The sequence below is a fragment of the Nansenia antarctica genome, assembly GCF_963989245.1.
Source record: "Nansenia antarctica genome assembly, chromosome: 7".
NCBI classification, from domain to species: Eukaryota; Metazoa; Chordata; class Actinopteri; order Argentiniformes; family Microstomatidae; genus Nansenia; species Nansenia antarctica.
The window spans coordinates 17,622,790-17,642,390 of record NC_137677.1 but is presented as its reverse complement, the minus strand read 5'-3'; the positions used below and the strand labels follow the sequence as shown (position 1 = coordinate 17,642,390).

The 19,601-nt window shown below is 42.7% G+C and overlaps 1 protein-coding gene across 1 annotated transcript; it reads right to left on the bottom strand.

Annotated features, from left to right (window-relative positions):
- Window positions 1–15,780: 15,780 nt before the first annotated feature.
- LOC308162468 (E3 SUMO-protein ligase ZBED1-like) lies at window positions 15,781–19,194 on the bottom strand (the record flags this gene model as incomplete). Its single annotated transcript, XM_080536619.1, has 6 exons — window positions 15,781–15,819; window positions 17,148–17,275; window positions 17,363–17,435; window positions 17,553–17,834; window positions 17,973–18,856; window positions 18,990–19,194. 6 exons carry the CDS (start codon window positions 19,192–19,194, stop codon window positions 15,781–15,783), a joined length of 1,611 nt encoding a protein of 536 aa, XP_080392745.1.
- Window positions 19,195–19,601: the final 407 nt, after the last annotated feature.

Sequence of the window (19,601 nt, the reverse complement as noted above, 5' to 3'; positions counted from 1 at the left end):
GCAATAGACGTCTTTTCAACCTCGCGTCTAGAATATAAACCAATATAGACCAGCTATATTACGGCTATATTTTCTACTTATCTTAAATGCATGAAAACCGTTATTAAACCCCTCTAAACTGTCAGAATACGTCCCAGACGTCATGTAGTATGAGATTCCATGTAGTCTAGCATAGTTATTCATGCGGAAGTGGTGGTTTAAATTGCGTCTATACGTCGCTGTCCTTTAACCCAGATAAATGCGGTCTGTGTCTAAACCTGTTTTAGTCTAGCAGCACGTTGAGTTTAAATTAATACCCTAAACGCCTGTAGATTGTCAAAATATATACCAGACCGTCATTTATTCTGAGATTCCATGTAGTCCAGCATAGTTATTCATGCGGAAGTGGTGGTTTAAATTGCGTCTATACGTCGCTGTCCTTTAACCCAGATAAATGCGGTCTGTGTCTAAACATATTTTCTACTTATCTCAAATGCATTAAAACCGTTATTAAACCCCTCTAAACTGTCAGAATACGTCCCAGACGAGTTGATACATCCACACACGCACGTTTGACAGGCAGAGTGATAATGACACGTGGCTTTGGTGTGTGAAGCTTTTAATTGAATAAATGTGCTTGTTTTAAACATTTTAAACATTTTAAACATTTTAAACATTTTATTCATTTATTCACTAGCATCTTCCAATCCCGGGCCATGGCTAGCTGTCCAGCTTCTGGTTTGGTTGGAGGATGGTTGGACTTTTTCTGTCCCTCTCGGATGAATGCTGGTGCCGTGATGGAATTGGTTGCTTTCAAGGGCAAGGAGTTGGTGGTATTCCTCTTGCTCTCAAGAGCTGCTGCCAGGCTCTTGAGGACCTGGTTGTGCCTCCAGGTGTAGCGGCCTTGTGTGAGGCTGGTCTTACAACCGGACAAGATGTGTTTGAGAGTCGCTGGAGTTGGGCAGAGGGCACAGGTTGGGTCCTCACCATACCACTGGTGAAGGTTTTTTGGAGATGGGAGCACATCATAGGTAGCTCTGATGATGAAGCTGATGTTGCTTGCCTCCATTCCCCAGAGCTCCCTCCAGCTGAGCTTTCTCCTTTCCAGACCAGCAAAATCTTATTTTGGAGTTAACATCTCTTAACATTTTGTGTTAATTACAATGTACTCATTATAAATAAATGTCAGGTAGTCCCAATACACCTCCTGCTCATTATGAAGCACAGAAATGCCTGACAGGTCTGAGGGCCAATCACTCGTCCCCATTCTGCCTCTGTTAGCCAATGAATGAGCCAGAAAGGACAAAAGGGGGAGGGACTGAGGTGGCCTAGTATGACTTTTAAATTACTTGATGATTTTATTTCATTTCTTTAATTTCTTATTTTTATACATTTTACCCACTTATGGGATGATATATATTTATATATATATATCCATGTGCTGGCATTTTTACCATCACTTAATGAATAATAAAGTATTACTTGAGCAGAGCAGTTCAATGAAGCGTCGCTCTTACCATACGTCATCGCACCACACACCTCTAATCCTCGCCGCGGAAGGTCACATAGCAGTTTCACCAGCGAAAACATCACATTTTCAGTGAAGCAAGTCGAAAACCCTGTCCTTTCACCACGAAGGTTTGTACAAATTCATTAACTGGGTATTTGAAGGGGTATTTGCGGGTGAGTACAAAAATATGTTGTTTTTACGTTGTACAAACCATGCTGTCGAAGAACGTAAATGAAACTAGCTAAGCGGTTAGCAAGTGCTAACCTACGACACAAAGCTACGTTAACGTTATCTAGATTTTTAGATACGTTTTTAGAGTTTTAGATAACGTTACTTGATTGTTTGTTAAACACTGCAGAAAAGAACGTAATGTCATTGCTATGAGTTTAACCAGCTTTGGGTGAATTGGAAGCTTAAGTTAGGGCTACTCTAGGAATCGCCATTGGCCGCGTGGAGCTAGCTAACGTTACAGGCTATGGCCTTGGTTTGTCTAACTGCAGGCAAATAGTGCTGGCTAGCTGCTGCCGATTTGCAATGAACGCAAGTGAAAGTGCGCCTATTAGGTAGCCTAAAATTTCGGATTTAAACCCAATGCTTAATAGGTACCTAAACATTGAGGTAACCTGTAAACTTGAGCCATTTCTCCTTCTCTTTACTCTTGTCAGTGAAATGGCACCATTGTTTTCTACTGACTGAGAGCCACTGTTGCACTTGCAAATTGAGTGACAGGAGAGCAGATCAGACAGGCGATCTCATCCCAAACGAACTTTTTATTTGATGAAAGTGGGTGTTGATATGAGAATTTATTCATTTATTTATAAATACATATATATTTTACAATGGTATGTATGTGTAACATTTGTGGTTGTGAGATTCATTGTGGGCATTTAATTTCAGTGTTTTTTTTATTTTAAGTTATTGATTTTAAGGGTTATTGATAGGGGTGTAACGGATCACGGATAATCCACCCTCCACAGTTCGGAACGCATGTGTACCTGCGGAACAATAGCAAAATGTAATCAAGTAATAACATTACTTAATATTAGTTAATGTCTCTTGTAAATCACGACGTAGAGTTGCCATGAAGCTGTGTGCAACCTGATACCCTGAAATCTGATACCCTGAGCCCTGCGAGAGAAAAAAATAATCTGTGACGTACTCACTGACTCGACATCACCCTGGTGTGTTGACCGGGGAGGAAGAAAAAGGTAGCTCAACAACTTCTCCAAATGTCATTTAAACAACCCATTCCTGCAGACTCAAACCGTGCTAAAGCCATTACAAATTCCATTGGGAAGTTTATCGCGACAGACATGAGGCTATACTCCGTTGTGGAGAACAGAGGGTTTCAAAATATGGTCAACGTGCTTGAGCCATGCTACCTGGCTGTGCCTGCTACTTCAGTTCCTAGCGAGAGATTATTCTCCACAGCAGGAGACATAGTGACTGCAAATAGATCTACCCTCTCCCCAGACAATGTGGACATCATCTTTTTGAAAATGAATATGAAGTTATAAACTTGAGGCTGCTTTGCTTTATTTGCTTTTTTTTAATATACCATGTTTAAAGGATTTCACTTTATTATTTAGGTAAAGTTAGGTTTCACTTGGCAACCAGATTGCAGCAGTGATGTTCAAGGAAAAGGTAGTTTTTATAAAAAGATAAAAATGTTTTGTGTTGATCCGAAAATGATCCGATCCGTGACTCTAAATCCGTGACACGATCCGATCCGTGAGTTTGGTGATCCGTTACACCCCTAGTTATTGATTTAACTGGAATTTTTCTGTATGAATTTATGACCTGACTCATCCTTTGTAAATAGTCTCCATTTCAACCCTTAACGGGTTAAATGGACCCTTAGCGACCCTTAACAGTTGAATACAAATCATTCTATGTTTCAGGCTTGTCCAAGAAACGCCTGACTCCACAGAGGGCACAGAGCTCCAATGGTACTTCCTTTTGATAGTAAGAAGCTTACAGGTCTGTATTAGTGACCTGTATCACTAACATGTTTCATTCTCATTTCAATAGTGGCCCTCTCTGACTCTCCACCAGCACAGACCAGGACTCCTAGAGGTTCGTGTTCAAATCATGTTGTTGTTGTTGTTGTTGTTGTTGTTGTTGTTGTTGTTGTTGTTTTGACACAGATGAAGTCAAAAGCAACCCATTGAAGTTGAATACAAATGATTCTATGTTTCAGACTTGACACATAGAAGGCTGAGTCAAATATCAAGGTCCAGGGCCCTCATTTCTTCACCAGCACAGACCAGGACTCCTAGAGGTTCGTGTTCAAATCACGTTGTCACAGCATGTCTTAGTTATTGTTGATGTTTTGACACAGATGAGGTCTAGAGCGACCCTTAACAGTTGAATACAAATCATTCTATGTTTCAGGCTTGTCCAAGAAACGCCTGACTCCACAGAGGGCACAGAGCTCCAATGGTACTTCCTTTTGATAGTAAGAAGCTTACAGGTCTGTATTAGTGACCTGTATCACTAACATGTTTCATTCTCATTTCAATAGTGGCCCTCTCTGACTCTCCACCAGCACAGACCAGGACTCCTAGAGGTTCGTGTTCAAATCATGTTGTTGTTGGTACATGTTGTTGTTGGTACACCCCAGAAAAGCCTGACTCCCCCTAAACGTATGTTTTCAAATGCATCTCACCATTATCTGCATGTTTGTGATTTTTTTCTTCTGCTCCAAACTGATTTAGCAAACTTGTTCGTATGCTCTCTATCTCAACAGGACCTAAAGACAAACACCCAGTCTCAGAGAACAGTAAGAATTCCAATTGAAGCTAGTAACATTTCATGTTATTTGACTTCAGTCCTGTTAAGTATGTGAAAATACAAAAGAAGAAGCTCCTTCCATTGCCTCAGTCAGAAATGGTTATATTTGTGAGATCTTTGCGGTTTGCTTAAGCACGGAATGTTTTCACTTTGTTTAACTTATTACATTGTGATTTACATCAGCATTCCAGAAGAGAGTTGTGGGCCTACTCCTCGAAATTTTGGACGAGGTGAGGAGGAGAGAGCCAGGGCAAACATTTTCACTGCGACAGCTGGGGACAGAAACAGAGTTCACAGAGCAGGAGGAGGAGCTGAAGAAGGAACATTTCCGACAAAGCATGGTGATAATTTAAAATAAAAGTTTACGGCTGCATTTACCGCAACAAATTTAAACCCCCAAAAATGTAATATACACGAAAATGAGTTCAATGTATAATACACCTGAAAATGAGTTCAATGGAGATGGCAAAATATTTAAACTTCAAAGGGTTGAAATGATTGTACATGATTTGTAAAAAAAATTCCACACAGACCTCCGTGATGATGAGGATCGGAGGGAAAAGTGCAAGGGACTGCATAAACAAGATGATGGACAGGTATTTAAATGCATGAACAAAGACGCAGGTTGACTTCATGTATAACATAATTTCACCCATAATGCACATTAGTCATGTAACGGCTTTTCCTCCTCTCTCTTACAGATGCATGACAAATAGCCTGATGTCCCTTTTCAACATCAGTGGTGGGGGGCCGCGGAACAAGGGGGCCTTTGGGCAGACTGCCCTGTACCGTGTCATATTGGGTAGGTTGGAACCGATAACTGGGCAAGAAGCATTGTATCTGCAAGGGGTGGGGCTTTTTTCTTCTCTTCCTCTTGCTACCCTTTCTATAGTCCACAATCGGCTCCTTGGTCTTGTCGATGCTGAGGTAATTTTCCAGGCAGCATTATACTAGGTGGTTAACTTATCCTCTGTACTGTAGGCCGCCATGTTGTTGTTGATCAGGCCTGCACCGTCATCAGCTAACTTGACATGATCAAAAAGGTGTGCACTAAAGGTTTGTTGTCTATAGCAACGGCTTCAACTCTACTATCCATACACGGGGGTCTAGGGTGGGTGGTAGCATACTACAGATTATTTTGTGGCGAGTGTCAAACATTTGCTCACTATAGGAACAAGAGCTACAGGGCACCAGACATTCAAGCATATTACATTTTCTTTGGCACATAGTAGGCAATCCACAATTTATCTGGCTCTTTACTCTTGCTTTTTACAGTTTTAAATGGGATTCTTCTGTGAAAATAACTTTTATTTTGCTTTATTTAATTACAGAGGCTGTCATGAAACTAAAAAAGGTCACAGAGGTGGAGGCAAGGGCGAGCATCGGAGATCACCTGAAGCAGGCCCCAGGCAGAATGGGCGGTGCTGGCTACAGACAGAAGACAACCTAAATGTTGTCTCATAACTGTCAATAAAAACTATTATGTTGTTAAATGTTCCTATTTAATTGTTATGTTATTAAAAATGTTGTAAATATGTTGTTAAATGTTCCACAACAATCAACATTGTTATTATTTAATATTCTTTTTTCCTTATTTTTATTTTGTATTTACTAGTTAAATGTTTACTAGTTAAATGTTTACTAGTTAAATGTTCCTATTTAATTGTTATTATGATATGTTGTTATTATGTTGTTAAATGTTCCACAACAATCAACATTGTTAATATTTAATATTATTTTTTCCTTATTTTTATTTCGTATTTACTAGTTCCCTAAATAAATACATGTTCCTATTCATATTTCCTTATTTATATTTACTTATTACTCATGAAAATTGTATTTGTCTACTTATACTAAGTGTTTAAACGTCTAGGCTATAACAAAGCTAAATTGATGTGAAATTGGAAATTGAAACGTCTGTTTAAACTGCATTTCAACAGCTATATATAGTCTGCCGTTGAAATGCCTATAGAAACAGTCGTTTCAATTTCACCTCCATTTGGCTTTGTTTTAGCCTAGACGTTTAAACACCGGTGTTTCAATGTCTAGGTTATAATTAAGCTAAATTTAGGCTAAATTGGAAATTGAAACAACGTCTATGTTTCAACGGCATTTCAACGTCTAAACATAGACGTTTTTTAAATTTCCAATTTGGCGGGTATTTAGCCTCGATTTCGCCTAGACGTCTAAGGGCCATTTAGACGTTGTTTAGACGTCTAATCAACGTAAAATTGTTCACTGGGATAGTTTAGCAGAGCTGTTTTTTTTACTTGTATTATTTATTTAGCCATTTAGTGGCAGGGACAATACACATAAATCAACATATCAGTTTAGCCTATCGATGTAAATGAGTCTGATATGGCGCTAATAATAATAACGCATTCATTTTGTATAGCGCTTTTCTCAGTACTCAAAGATAATACATTCCACGGAGGGAACAACAACAGATCAGTAAAACGGAGAGGAGACATTCCCAAGGCCGGTTTAGGCTTCTGCGTCGAATTTACGTGCGGCTACGCCGTAGACTACGCGAGGGCTCTCCAAGTTTATAGTTCGACGTTGGTCCGCCCTGCAATTACACCGTCACATCGCTAGGTGGCAGTGTGTTTTCAGCCCCTGTGCTGTGCCTCTTCCGGTTAGGAACTCAACGGAGCTCAAAGCTCAAAGCGGCATAATAGCGATCTTTTTGTTGTTATGTTTGTTGTATATAAAAGTTCTATGATGCATTGAAATGACATTAAACTAAGATAATACGATGGTTAGCATAATTTTTCAAATCGTTATTAATAAGTAATTACAGAAAAGGTGAATGACATTTCTGTCATGACTTCCGCATTTTGGGCGACGAGAGAGTCGGAATCTTGTCTGAATCATGTTCTACCAAGTGGACCAATCACAGAGCTTACGGTTACGTGCGCTCTGACGCGTGGTTAGATTTTTTGAGAGGAGCACGTCAAGGCTACGCACGGTCATGCGGGACTACGTAAGCTTACGCGTAGCCTACGGCGTCGACTTTACGCAGAAGCCTAAACCGGCCTTAAGCCACCGGGGCGGAGACTTTCACTTTCCCCAGTTTCCCCTGGTGCAAGGCGGCAGGAACACCGTCCGTGGCCCGTCCTCTGGCTCCGGACCGGGCGAAAGGAATACAACAACATATTCCCACTGAAACCATATCTGACTGTCATATTCCCACTGAAACCATATCTGACTGTCATATTCCCACTGAAACCATATCTGACTGTCATATTCCCACTGAAACCATATCTGACTGTCATATTCCCACTGAAACCATATCTGACTGTCTCCACATCTGCTTTCAGTGGAGGTGTGGCGAGACAAAGACGGTAGTCTCGCAGCTCCGTGTTCTCTGGTCACAACCACACTTTCACATCGTTCTCATTCCTTTTCTACAACAAAACAACAACAACAATCCTCCTCGAAGTCGATTCCCCGTTTCACACTTCAGCAGAATGCAGTTCGGTTTAGAGATGATTAAGCGAGTCTCGTTCAGATTTCAATCCAGAATGAAACAAACAACAAACAAATGAAAAGTGAATGAGAGACGTGACGTCAGACTTCCTCTCACCTCTGCGTTTTCTATTTCGCAGTGACGTCACTCACTTTCACTGTGCAGCTGTCTGCTGTGACGTCACTCACTTTCACTGTGCAGCTGTCTGCTGTGGGCAACACAACTTCCTCTACAGTAAAGCAACAGCATATCACAGGCCTGCAGATAAAGTTAAATCAAGTATAGTGATATTTTCCTCCAGGGAGAGTTCAAACAATGAATACTAGGCTAATTGATCGTATTTTGTATATAGTGCCTCTCAAGACACCCGAAGTGCTTTACTTGTGTATCAGGTGGCCAAACAAAGATGAATAAAGCTCTATGGTTAACAAAAACATGAACCACACAGTAAAGAGTCCTTGTTGCTTTGGTTATGAAGAGGTGCAGCACTTGTTCTGCTCTCATAAAGGTCTTCAGGAGTCATAATAATCATAGTCAAGGAGAACATTACATTACATTACATTACATTACAGTGATGTTAAATGTTCCTTAGCTGTATGTTTCTGGCCATAAAACTCAAACTCAAATCTCATGTAAAAGAGCACATTTATTTAATTTCTCATCTTCACAACAACTTAAAGAGACATTACAGTACTTGATAATGTTGCAATAATAAATATATTCATGGTAACAGATACATCGATTTCAGTTTAATAAATGAATAAATAACATGAAATCATTCTACATTGTAGAGCTTTTAACACTGAAAAGATGACATTATTGACAATAAAATAGGCCTAATGTTAACAAAGAAATACTGGAGGCATCAATAAATAGATTAATGAATAAATAAATAGTCCTGAGTTAGTACAACAATAAATATAATAAAACATGTTTCAATAAATAGTTATTATTAAATAGTCCTCAACACACACACACACACACACACACAGACACACAGACACACACACACACACACACGCACGCACGCACGCACGCACACACACACACACACACACACACACACGCACGCACGCACGCACGCACGCACACACACACACACACACACACACACACACACACACACACACACACACACACACACACACACACACACACACACGTTATTGGCTGGTAGATCTGAGGTTTGCCGCCAGCAGGTCGAGTCTTCGCAGGTGCGCGAGCACCACTGTCCTGACGTCATCCCACGCGCTCGCGCTGTATTCCTGTTTGGGTAAAATACAACAGTTACATTTAGAAATGCTACAGATACGTTTATATATATGGAGGAGGAAGGGGAGTCACAGTGTGAGTAATGTATTTATAAACTAGCTGATTAGCTGAAGGTTTCTCACCTTGTCTTTCAAACTGTTGTTCAGGCGTTTGAAGTGCACGCAGGGTTCGAGTTATAAGATGAACTCTGTGGGGGTCTCCAAAATAACAGTGCGAAATGTTCTCATGCACGCGCGAATCATGCCCACACAGCGATGGGACTTACAAGTTTTAATTAGCTATAGGCAGTAGCGGATTAAGGTGGTCAGTCCTTTGTGTGAGGACCCCCCGCCCCCGCCCCCATACACAAGCCTCCCCCCTCCCCAAAATATACAACTCACGAGCACCCTGCACACACACACCACTCATAATGCTTTACCATAAAACACTTAAACACTTTAATAACACAATAACACAACAGTGTTAATAATGCAAAGAATTAAAAAAAGGTTCAGTGCATTCAGTTCTGTCTCTATTGCTCTCCTCTCCCGTTGTCTCTCTGTTGCTGTCCTGTTGTCTGTCTCTCAGTTGCTGTCCTGTTGTCCGTCTCTCTGTTGCTCCCCTCAGCTCTAAATGACAGAAATGAATTAGCTAATTAGTTGGCATGTAAACATATAGTTAGGGTTGGGTACAGTAACAGTTTAGGTTAGTACACTAGGTTAGTAAAAAGTAAAAGCCACCTTACCTTTACGGAGACAAGATAGACCAAAGTGGTCTGTTTTCTGTAGGCTGCGGTCGCGGTCCTGGAACCCATGATGCTGACGTCCGATGTCCTTTCTTTATCCAAGATTGGATGAACGGGAGAGGGTCAAATTTGTCGATCGGAGGCCCATTTAAGTCCACGAACAACAATGCGGTAAGGCTCCTGGCTTGCAGCCGGTTCCTGTTCTGACTGTCAGTGTCATTGCATCCAGAAAAGCCCCTCTCACACTCTGCAGAGGTCGGAAGAAAAGTGTTGCTCGCCACTATAAGTCTTTTCAAGGTTTTACCCTGCTGTTCCTTGTCTTGTAATTTCCAGTCTCTGAACTCACTGACAGCATCACTCGAAGGCTCTCCGAGAAGTTTAGCAAACTTCCCCACCTCACGCTCTCCAAATAGAACAAGTTCTGCCCTCTCTTTTGGCCAGAAGTGCTGATCCAGAGGCTTCAACATGCTTACCAGCTCACTGTCAGGGAGACGCTTGGTGAGATTATCAATAATTGACTGGTAAAATTGGGACTTGTTTATTTTACGTTGTGTTTCGGTGAGAGCAACCTCTTTGAACTGACCGCTGGTTATGGCCATTTTGACTTTCATTTCTGTTTTCCCTCCCTGGTCCTTCATGGCAGAGAGCACCTCGATCGTTTGGTGAATGTGGCGGCTTGCATCAATCAGGGATGTGTCGCGTTTCTGTAGTTTCAGGGAGAGACTTTGTAGTTCACGTAACACGTCTTTCATTGTTGCTAAATCAGAGAGAAATCCAGTGGATGTCAGATGCTTACGTAAACCAGTGTACTTGGCCTTCTCCATACCGGAACGTGAGCCATCTTCACTAGCTGATTTAAAGTGACGTGCTAACACTGGAAAATCCTTCAGCACAGCTTTGACAGTGTTGAAACTGCTGGACACCCATCTTATTGTAAACACTTTCCCTATTTTCAGTATCTGCAGGTTCAGTTCCGCAGCTGCTTCCTGTAATTCCCTTGCATTTTTCGAGGACTGGTGGTAAAGAGCATAGAGTTTTGAGAGGAAAAACTCTAAATGATTACAGCCAGTCACCTCCTTCAATGAGTCATTCACCGCTAATTCTAACCGATGCGCGAGACAGTGAACTGCCTGCAGCCGAGGGAAGTCCCGTTTCAGTCTAGCTATGAGTCCATTCACTCTCCCTGTTAGCACGGCCGCCCCATCTGTGGCTATGCTAATTAGGTTTTTCCGAAGAAATTCGTCATCCATTCCCGCTGATCGAAGGCTGTTTTTCAGTGCATTGCACAGGGACTCGGCATCTGTGCCCTGGTCAAGTTCAACTATGTCAAAAAACACATTGTCCACATCTCCATTTCCAGTGACATCGCATCTGACATAAATAATCATGTACGCTCGTCCATGAATTGTGCTTTCATCTATTGTTATGCTAATACTCGAATTAAGTGATTTGACATTAGAAATGAATTTATTTTTCATCTCCTGTGCAATGTGCTCTACAATCTGTGCACATGAATGATCTGATCGGTGAGTAGGGCCGACTATCGCGCCATTCATCTCATTAAGCTTCATGATTGGATTCAGTTTTGTATATGGCATCCTTTCTTTAGCCACAGTATAGGCTGCCCTGAACGAACTTGCTGTCTCCTTGTACATAATGGAAGTGAGTGCTGCTACGTTCTTAGGAAGCACTTCCTTTTGTTTAAGCTCTGCTATTTCAACAGCTCGTTTATGAGCATGACTGTCGCGGTGTATATAAATCTTTTTCCGCAACTGCTTTTGAACGGGGCTACTTACTGTCCCATTGATCCAGGCATCCGCCAAATGCACTCCCCACTTTTTCTCTGAAAGTAAAAGAGTCTTTGCCTCTTTACAGGCAAGGCATCCAAGGCCATCCTCATTTGCAAATAGCCAGGGGTTTCTTTTTTTCCAGGATCTCCACTGATCTTCTCCCCAGTTCTGTGGCGTTGCCTCCCCTACCTCTTCATTCTGCCCCTCATCTGAACTGTGTGTGGGTGTTGCGCGTTCAGGCCTGGTAGCAGAGTCCTCAGTAGTAGCAGCAGTAGTAGCAGTAACAGTAGCAGCAGGGCTAACGTTAGGTGTCATAGCAGGTTTCTTTGATAAAAACCCGAAATGTTCTAGGCTTGATGACCCGGTCGGCAGCAGTGGCCTTTTTTTGGGCGGCATGGTAGCTACTCCTATATATACGTATGTATATACTCCTGTATAGCTAATGAATTAATGTTTGCTTCTCAATAATAGGCTAGGTGCACGATCTCACTACTTCCTGAAAGGCAACTGGTGTCTCACTCTATTGGTTTAATTGATTAATCAGCTGTGCACTGTGTGTTCCAACGGTTTACCGCACAGCTGATTAATCAACCGTTTGCTGTTGCACTATATTCTACTGCGCCCCATGGTGTCTTGGTGGTGAAGTGCAGGCAGTCAACGGCATACTGTCATTCACAGGAGATTAATGGTGCGCGTAGTTCTCTTGGAAAACGTGTTTATTTTACAATATTTATAATATAAATTAAATAATATTCATTACATTGACATTTTGATCAAATAATAGTTGTGGTAATGTATTATTAGCGACCCCCACAGATTTTTGATTTTACTGCCTTCATGGGAGCTCAGAGTGCCTCAGACCATCTCTATGGGAGCTCAGCTCCCATTGGCTCCCACATAACTCGAACCCTGAGTGCACGTGCATCTTCTTGTTCGCCCTTTTGACAGACGCTGATGACTTTCGTTTCAGAGCCTTTACCTGTGTTGGAAAGACACACTAATGAGTCATATTTCATATTCTGACTCCTCTCTGCATGAGTGCCTGGTAGGCAGGGTGATACCAGAGTGTTGTGGTTGAGACAGGTGGACTCACGCATTGCTGCAGTTCCGAGGTCTGCCGGTAGAGGGCGTTCTCAAACGTGTCCATCTGTCTGTGGTCCCCCGCCTCGCTGCTCGTGTACCGGCCGCTGCCGTACAGCTTCATCACGGCGGTCAGAGTCTGAGACATGAAGATGATCTTGTCTTCGGCCTGGAGGACGAGGGAGGAATATTATTATTATTATAATACTAATTATTATTATTATATGGAATGTTTCTGGCCATAAAACTCAAACTCAAATATCATGTAGAAGAGCACATTTATTTAATTTCTCATCTTCACAACAACTTAAAATAATAATAATTAATATGACCAGTAGGCCTATTATTATTATTATTATTAATAATATTATAATCAAAGTTATTGTTATTGTTATTGTTATTATTATAATTATTATTATTATTATTATTGTTCTATAGTCTATAAGGAGTATCTTAAGAAGGAGTGTCTTACCGCAGAATGAAGGACGAGGCTGTATTGCTTCTCAGGGAAATCTGTCATTGTATCTCGTGGGACCTCATCACCCTAAAATGCAGAAAAATCAAAACAGGTTTAAAGTTGAAGTTTAGTTCATAGTTCATATTCCATATGTTGAAACCAGACTGTACAACACCATAGTTCATATTCCATATGTTGAAACCAGACTGTACAACACCATAGTTCATATTCCATATGTTGAAACCAGACTGTACAACACCATAGTTCATATTCCATATGTTGAAACCAGACTGTACAACACCATAGTTCATATTCCATATGTTAAAACCAGACTATACAACACCATAGTTTATATTCCATATGTTGAAACCAGACTATACAACACCATAGTTTATATTCCATATGTTGAAACCAGACTATACAACACCCTAACCCTAACAATCGTTCAACAGACAATATACTAGTAGGCCTGTGTTGTGTATGGGCAGTACACACTAGAATAGACAATAGATTATAGTGTCTGTGTGTGTGTGTGTGTGTGTGTGTGTCTGTGTGTGATAATGTGTGTGTGTGTGTGTGTGTGTGTGTGTGTGTTATGGAGGCCCCTGGTAAGGGTCTTAGGCGGGTGACGATGTGGACATTTTAAAATGTATTTATTTCCCTGACACTAAAATATAATACGGTTTTACGAAGATCGCGCATATGCGCGTGCTCGTGTGTGTAAGTAAAAAAACAGTCTGAAACAAAGGAATTCATTATAAATGTCATAATGTATTAATTAACAGTCACACACACGTCCGAGTATTTGATCAACAAAGGAGCCATGTGTAGTAACATCAAATTGGAGCAATATAAATAATGAAATATCAACTCACAATGGTGCTTATTAGAACTCTTAACACACTTACATTCTGAAACTGCTGGTGTTTTCACATTCTGAAACAGCAACATTAATATGTAATATCAAACAGAGCAAGAACAACAAATAAATAAACACTCTGCAGCTTCTTACTTATTTTGCACTCTGCATCTCCTTGCTTATTTTGCACTCTACTTATGCTTGCTGTTTGCTATTTGCTGAACCCTACTCTGAACCTGCTCTATACTCTGAACCCTGACATACAGTAACCTTTTAGAATCGCTGCTTTCGTGCCTTGGCTGCAGCAAATGCTGCCACCAGATCTTCCAGGTCCAAAGATCTTCTAACCTCCTGTTCTATCGAGATTTGTGCCAGCCCTGAAAGCCTTTCCTGGCTCATGGTGGACCTCAGGTAAGTCTTTATAAGCTTCAGGCTCGAGAAGCTTCTCTCGCCAGATGCGACAGTGACCGGAAGTGTTAACAGGAGCCGCAGGGCAATACTGAGATTCCCATAGAGATCTAGAAGTTCCTCCTTGTATATGTAGTCCAACATCTGTCTTGGAGAGACACACACATCATCAGGGAATGTGTGGATAGCAGCCCTGACCTCCATCACCATCTCCTCTCCATCGATGTCATCCATAGTTTTTTCAAGATTTAGGCACTGCTTCTGAAGCCTTCCAGACGTATTTGCCTTTGTCATTGTCGTGTATTTTCATGCTCTGTAACCATAGCAATGGCCCTCTAATACACACAATGGCCTTTTGACATGCATGTGCAGAGGCTGTAATATCATCATGAGTAGATATAATTGCATTAGGGCCCGAGCCAGAAAGACGCCCATAGCATAAATTGCATTAGAATTGTATTAGACCATAGGGTGAATTGCATTAATAACATCCTATTTACAGGACAGAAAATGACCTCACCTACTATGATCTCACTGGCAAAACTTTGTATCTAACCAAATTAAAATGACGTGGACTCTGTTTTGATTGGCTCAGCGACAGTGACAAGGGGGGGTATAAAATCCTATACACAGATGGGCTCTTTCTCTTTTTCTTCATATCCATATCTTTGACTTAATATCCTGTGACCGATTCGGACCACCAGCTCCATTGAGGGGCCATGCTGTGTAACCTGCTTTTTTTGAATAAACAAGTCTTAAATTTGCTCAAGAACTCTTCTTCATTTTTAGCAGTAACAGATACCAAAATATACGAAATAATGGCGAGCCTAGTCCACGAGTAAATATATATAGCTTATAAGTGATTATAGTAACACCGTCAATTTTTGCATCTTTTCACTTCTCTCAGCGCCTGGAGGTAAGTACCATTTCCCCCCCTTTCTCTGCTCCCCCTCCTCCTCTCTCTGCTCTCTCTCTCTCTCTCTCTCTGTGCCAGAAATAACAGCTGCTCCCCCCTCCTCCTCTCTGTCCCTCTCTCTCTCTGTCAGACTTCCAGCTTTGATGTAATTAAATGGTCTTAAGCTATAAACAAAAGAATTTAGATTTGTGTTGAGTATCTGTTAGAAATATAAGATAATTACAATTGGATTGAATTTAAAGAGCCGGATTTAGAAATCTGTATTTGTACATAAATGTGTAATTGTACGATATTGTAGAAGTATCGTGTGTGTGGTGGAGCAAAGGATGAATTGCTTCAGTGCGCGTTTTGCGAATGCGCTGTCGACAGGAAATTAACGGAAGACGTTTTGTTAATGGGTCGGCAATATTGGTTCTGATAATTGTGTTATTGTATGTAAAAGGAATGAGAATTCCTGTTTGATAAGACAAAAGGACCATTGTGAGCAGTGAGCGCAGCTAATTGCTTTAGTGCCGTCCGAGCCTTATGCCTGCAGGCGCTCAAGTCCCTCTTGAGACAGAGGCTGTGGAAAAAAGGCATTAGAGAATATTAGAGTGAAACATTTGGTTAGGCAGGGGATTAGGCACCCCGAACCTAGCCAAAAACAGGCGGCGGTGGAATTGCAAAGTTCCGAGGGCACGTTAAATATTTCATATAGTGCTGGGGAGAGGACTGAAGGCCCCCGTGTCTGATGAACTATGAATGAACATACTACCGTGGTACCGTCTAGTCGGCGCAGCTGTCGCATGTAGGTGTGTGGGCAGTGCGTGGTACGTGGGCGACAGCCCACACCTAGCGGGATGTGAGAGGAAGCTACACCCGTGAACAGGCAAGGCTGGTGTAAACGGTCAAAGTTTCTAGACCCATAGCAAAGTGGGCTAGGGATCAGACCGTCGGTTCCCACCTGGGCGGCTAATCACCGCTACAGGGCCAGTGTTATACATTGGCAGGGGGTCGCTATCGACTGGGTCACCGGCCGGTTGGGTCGCTCAAGAACGTAAGGCCATATGATATGGCAGTAGCGCTCAGCTCAATGTACAGTCAGGCCACCATAAGCTGAAAGCGACGTACAGCTAGTAGGCGAGTGGTGCTTTCCGTGATCAGAGCTCTGAAAAGGAGACTCTGGGAAGCGGAAGGGGTGGGGGTTTACTGACTCTGACCTGGGGTTAGAGGGCAGTGAACCTCCATCGGAAAGGGTTCCAGCCTGAGACTGCGCCCTAGAGATGGGGGAGACGAAGCTTTCGACGCAATTGACACGTTCGACACAATTGTGTCGGAAAAAGTGTCGATCTTTCGATGCAGTCGATACAGCAACTCCATACTGCCATCTGCTGGTCAGGTCATGGTACTGCCTATACTGCCATCTGCTGGTCAGGTCGTGGTACAGCAGCTCTACAATGACATCTGCTGGTCAGGTCATGGTATGGCGGCTGTTTGATAATTGGGGCAGATATAGATGGTCAACATGGCATAACAGGGGCCACAGTGTTGGGATGTGCTTGTGGAACAGGGAAAGAGTGCAAAACCAGGCTATATTGTGGGAACTGGACAGACATGTGCTTATGTGAACAATAAAAGATGTATTGCTTGTGTACATGAACAGGCAAAGTGTGGGAGGGACATGGTTGTGTGGGACATGGTTGTGTGGGACATGGTTGTGTGGGACATGGTTGTGTGGGACAGATTAGTCTACAAATTTTTATTCAGGAAAACGATTTTCTCCACAGTGCTGGGACTGAGACGGCTCCTCTTTTTGCTTACAATGTCCCCTGCTTTTGAGAAAACCCTTTCGCAGGGGACAGAGGTTGCTGGCATATGTAGATATTTGGTGGCCAGCTTGAACAAGTTCACATATATTGTCTTGTGTGTGGCCCAGTATTTCAGCGGGTCCTCCCCTCTGGGGAGGTAGGGGTCGCTCAGGTACCGCTTCACCTCCACCGTGGCGTCTGCTGTTGGGCTTTTCACATTATGTGCTGCACCTGGGAACACAACAACAATTAGCCTAGTTGTCAAATGTACAGCTTTTTCATGTGATCCTCAACAATTGACTATGTTTTGCAACCAACCAACTTCAACGTCCAGAAGCTCCCAAAAGTCATCTGCCTCCTTGGCGGCAGGCATTTCCTGTGCTGAGGTTGACTGCTGAGAGAAAGATAAAATAAATCAAATTAACTTTGTGGTCCTCTGGGAGGAATTTGTTCAGGACATACAATGTGCTGCTGTTGAAATTCACAGTGCAAAGGAAAGGGTATTTACCTGTGAGGTTGAAGGTGCGTTCAGTGTCCTCTGAATAATTGAAGCACACTCATCAGTCAACCTCTTCACCGCCTCCTGAGCGTGGGAGGCGTTACCGAAGGCCAATATTTTAAAACGGGGGTCCAACAGCGTGGCCAATGCCAGGACCCCAACGCCCTCCACACCGCACCTTAACTCCAGGAGCCGGACCAGGTTTAGGCCCAGCTCTGAGGCAGCAGGGTTGCTCATCCGACCACACATCTCCGACACCCTGTGCTGAATTATCCTTATTATGGGAATCACCTTTGATGCAGACATGTTTGAGAGGGAGGGGTGGGTGGAGGGGAGGGAGAAAAACAGAAAATATTCATGCCTTTTTCAATGTACAATGACATCTTCTATACTGGAATAAAAAATATTATTAAAAAAAAAAAGTATCACCTTTGATGCCGACACTCTTTTCTCCTCGGACAGCTCTAAGGTTGCCCGATGAAATGGTGACAATATATCAAGGCACTCAGCCATTAAATCGAATTCCCCACTAGTCAGAGCAGGGATGTCTGTGCTCAGGCTGCCCAGGGCCGCTCCCACTGACAGGCGCTGCTCCTTCATTCTTTGTAGCATCAGGTAGGTGCTATTCCACCTTGTGTCCACCTCCTGGATCAGCTTATGCTGGGGGACCCCGAACTGGCCCTGAAAGGCGGACAGTCTCTCCTTCCCTGTGGTACTAGACTTGAAGTAGGCTACAATCCTTTTGGCTCTCAAGCATATGGCTTTCAGCTCAGGTGTGAGGTCCAGGCTATTCTTCACAACCAGGTTGAGGCTGTGAGCGAAACACGGCACACGGCGTAATCCCAGCAGCCTTGCACACAAAACCATGTTGGAGGCGTTGTCAGTGATGAGGCAGTGAACCTTGTCCTTCAGGCCCCATTCTCCCAGCAGAACACTCTTGGCCTCCTTGATATGCTCAGCTGTGTGCGTCTGAGGGAATTTGGCCACCCCCAGTAGCACGGTGGAGAGCTTGCAGTCATCACCAGCGATAAAGTGGCAGGTGACGGCAAGATAAGCGTCCATATTCATGGATGTCCACATGTCCGACGTTAAGCTTACTCTCTGGGCACGGGACACCTCAGCCTTGGCCTTGGCCTTGGCCTCCTCATATCTGGAGGCCAGCTTCATTTTCAGTGCCTGTCTTGTGGGGAGGATGTAGGTAGGGTCGAGTTTCTGGACAAACCCTATAAATCCAGCATCCTCCACCACTGAAAATGGCTGGGAGTCCGTAATGATCATGTCTAGTAGGCACTCATCCAGCTCTGCTTGCCGCCCTTTAAAATAAAACCACATAAATACAGGTAGTTATGTTATTGCAGATCTTAAATACATTATTATGTTTCAATGTACCTCCATTACAAGCTCTATGAGTCATTCCTGCACATGTATAGCCTACATTTCACATACCTTGCCTTGCACCAGCAGCACCAGCCATGTTGGGTGCATCAGGTGTGGTCTCTGGGTGCTTTGCTCTGAGATGGCGCAGCATGGAGGACGTGTTGGTGCTATATGCCAACACCTGAGCACAGATCCTGCACTTGACCTTGCTGGGAGTTAGCAAGTCAAAGTACTCCCACACATAAGATCTGGCTCTTTTTCGTCCTGCCTCCATTCTCCCTTACTCCCTCTCTCTCTCTAGCTCTCACTCACCCTCACTCTCTATCACTCGCTCAAACTCTCCCTCACTCTGCACAAGTTCACTCAATCTCTGACACTCTCTCAATATCACTCGCACATTCACTCACACAATATAACTCACACTGTCTATGTATGTGGGCCTGGTGTATGTTTTTTTTTTTTGTGTTTTTTTTTAATGTATGTGTATGTGTATCTATCTGGTTAGCCTATGTGTTGCAATTATGAATCTACGACTATCTTTGTATGTTCTATATCTATCTATCAATATCTAGCAATCTCCTGTCTATTTCTATCTCTGTCTCTCTGTCTCTGTCAATAAATTCCGCTCCACTCTGTCTCCAACCCTCGAATATGAGTGAGTTTCACGTCATTTTATGCAGT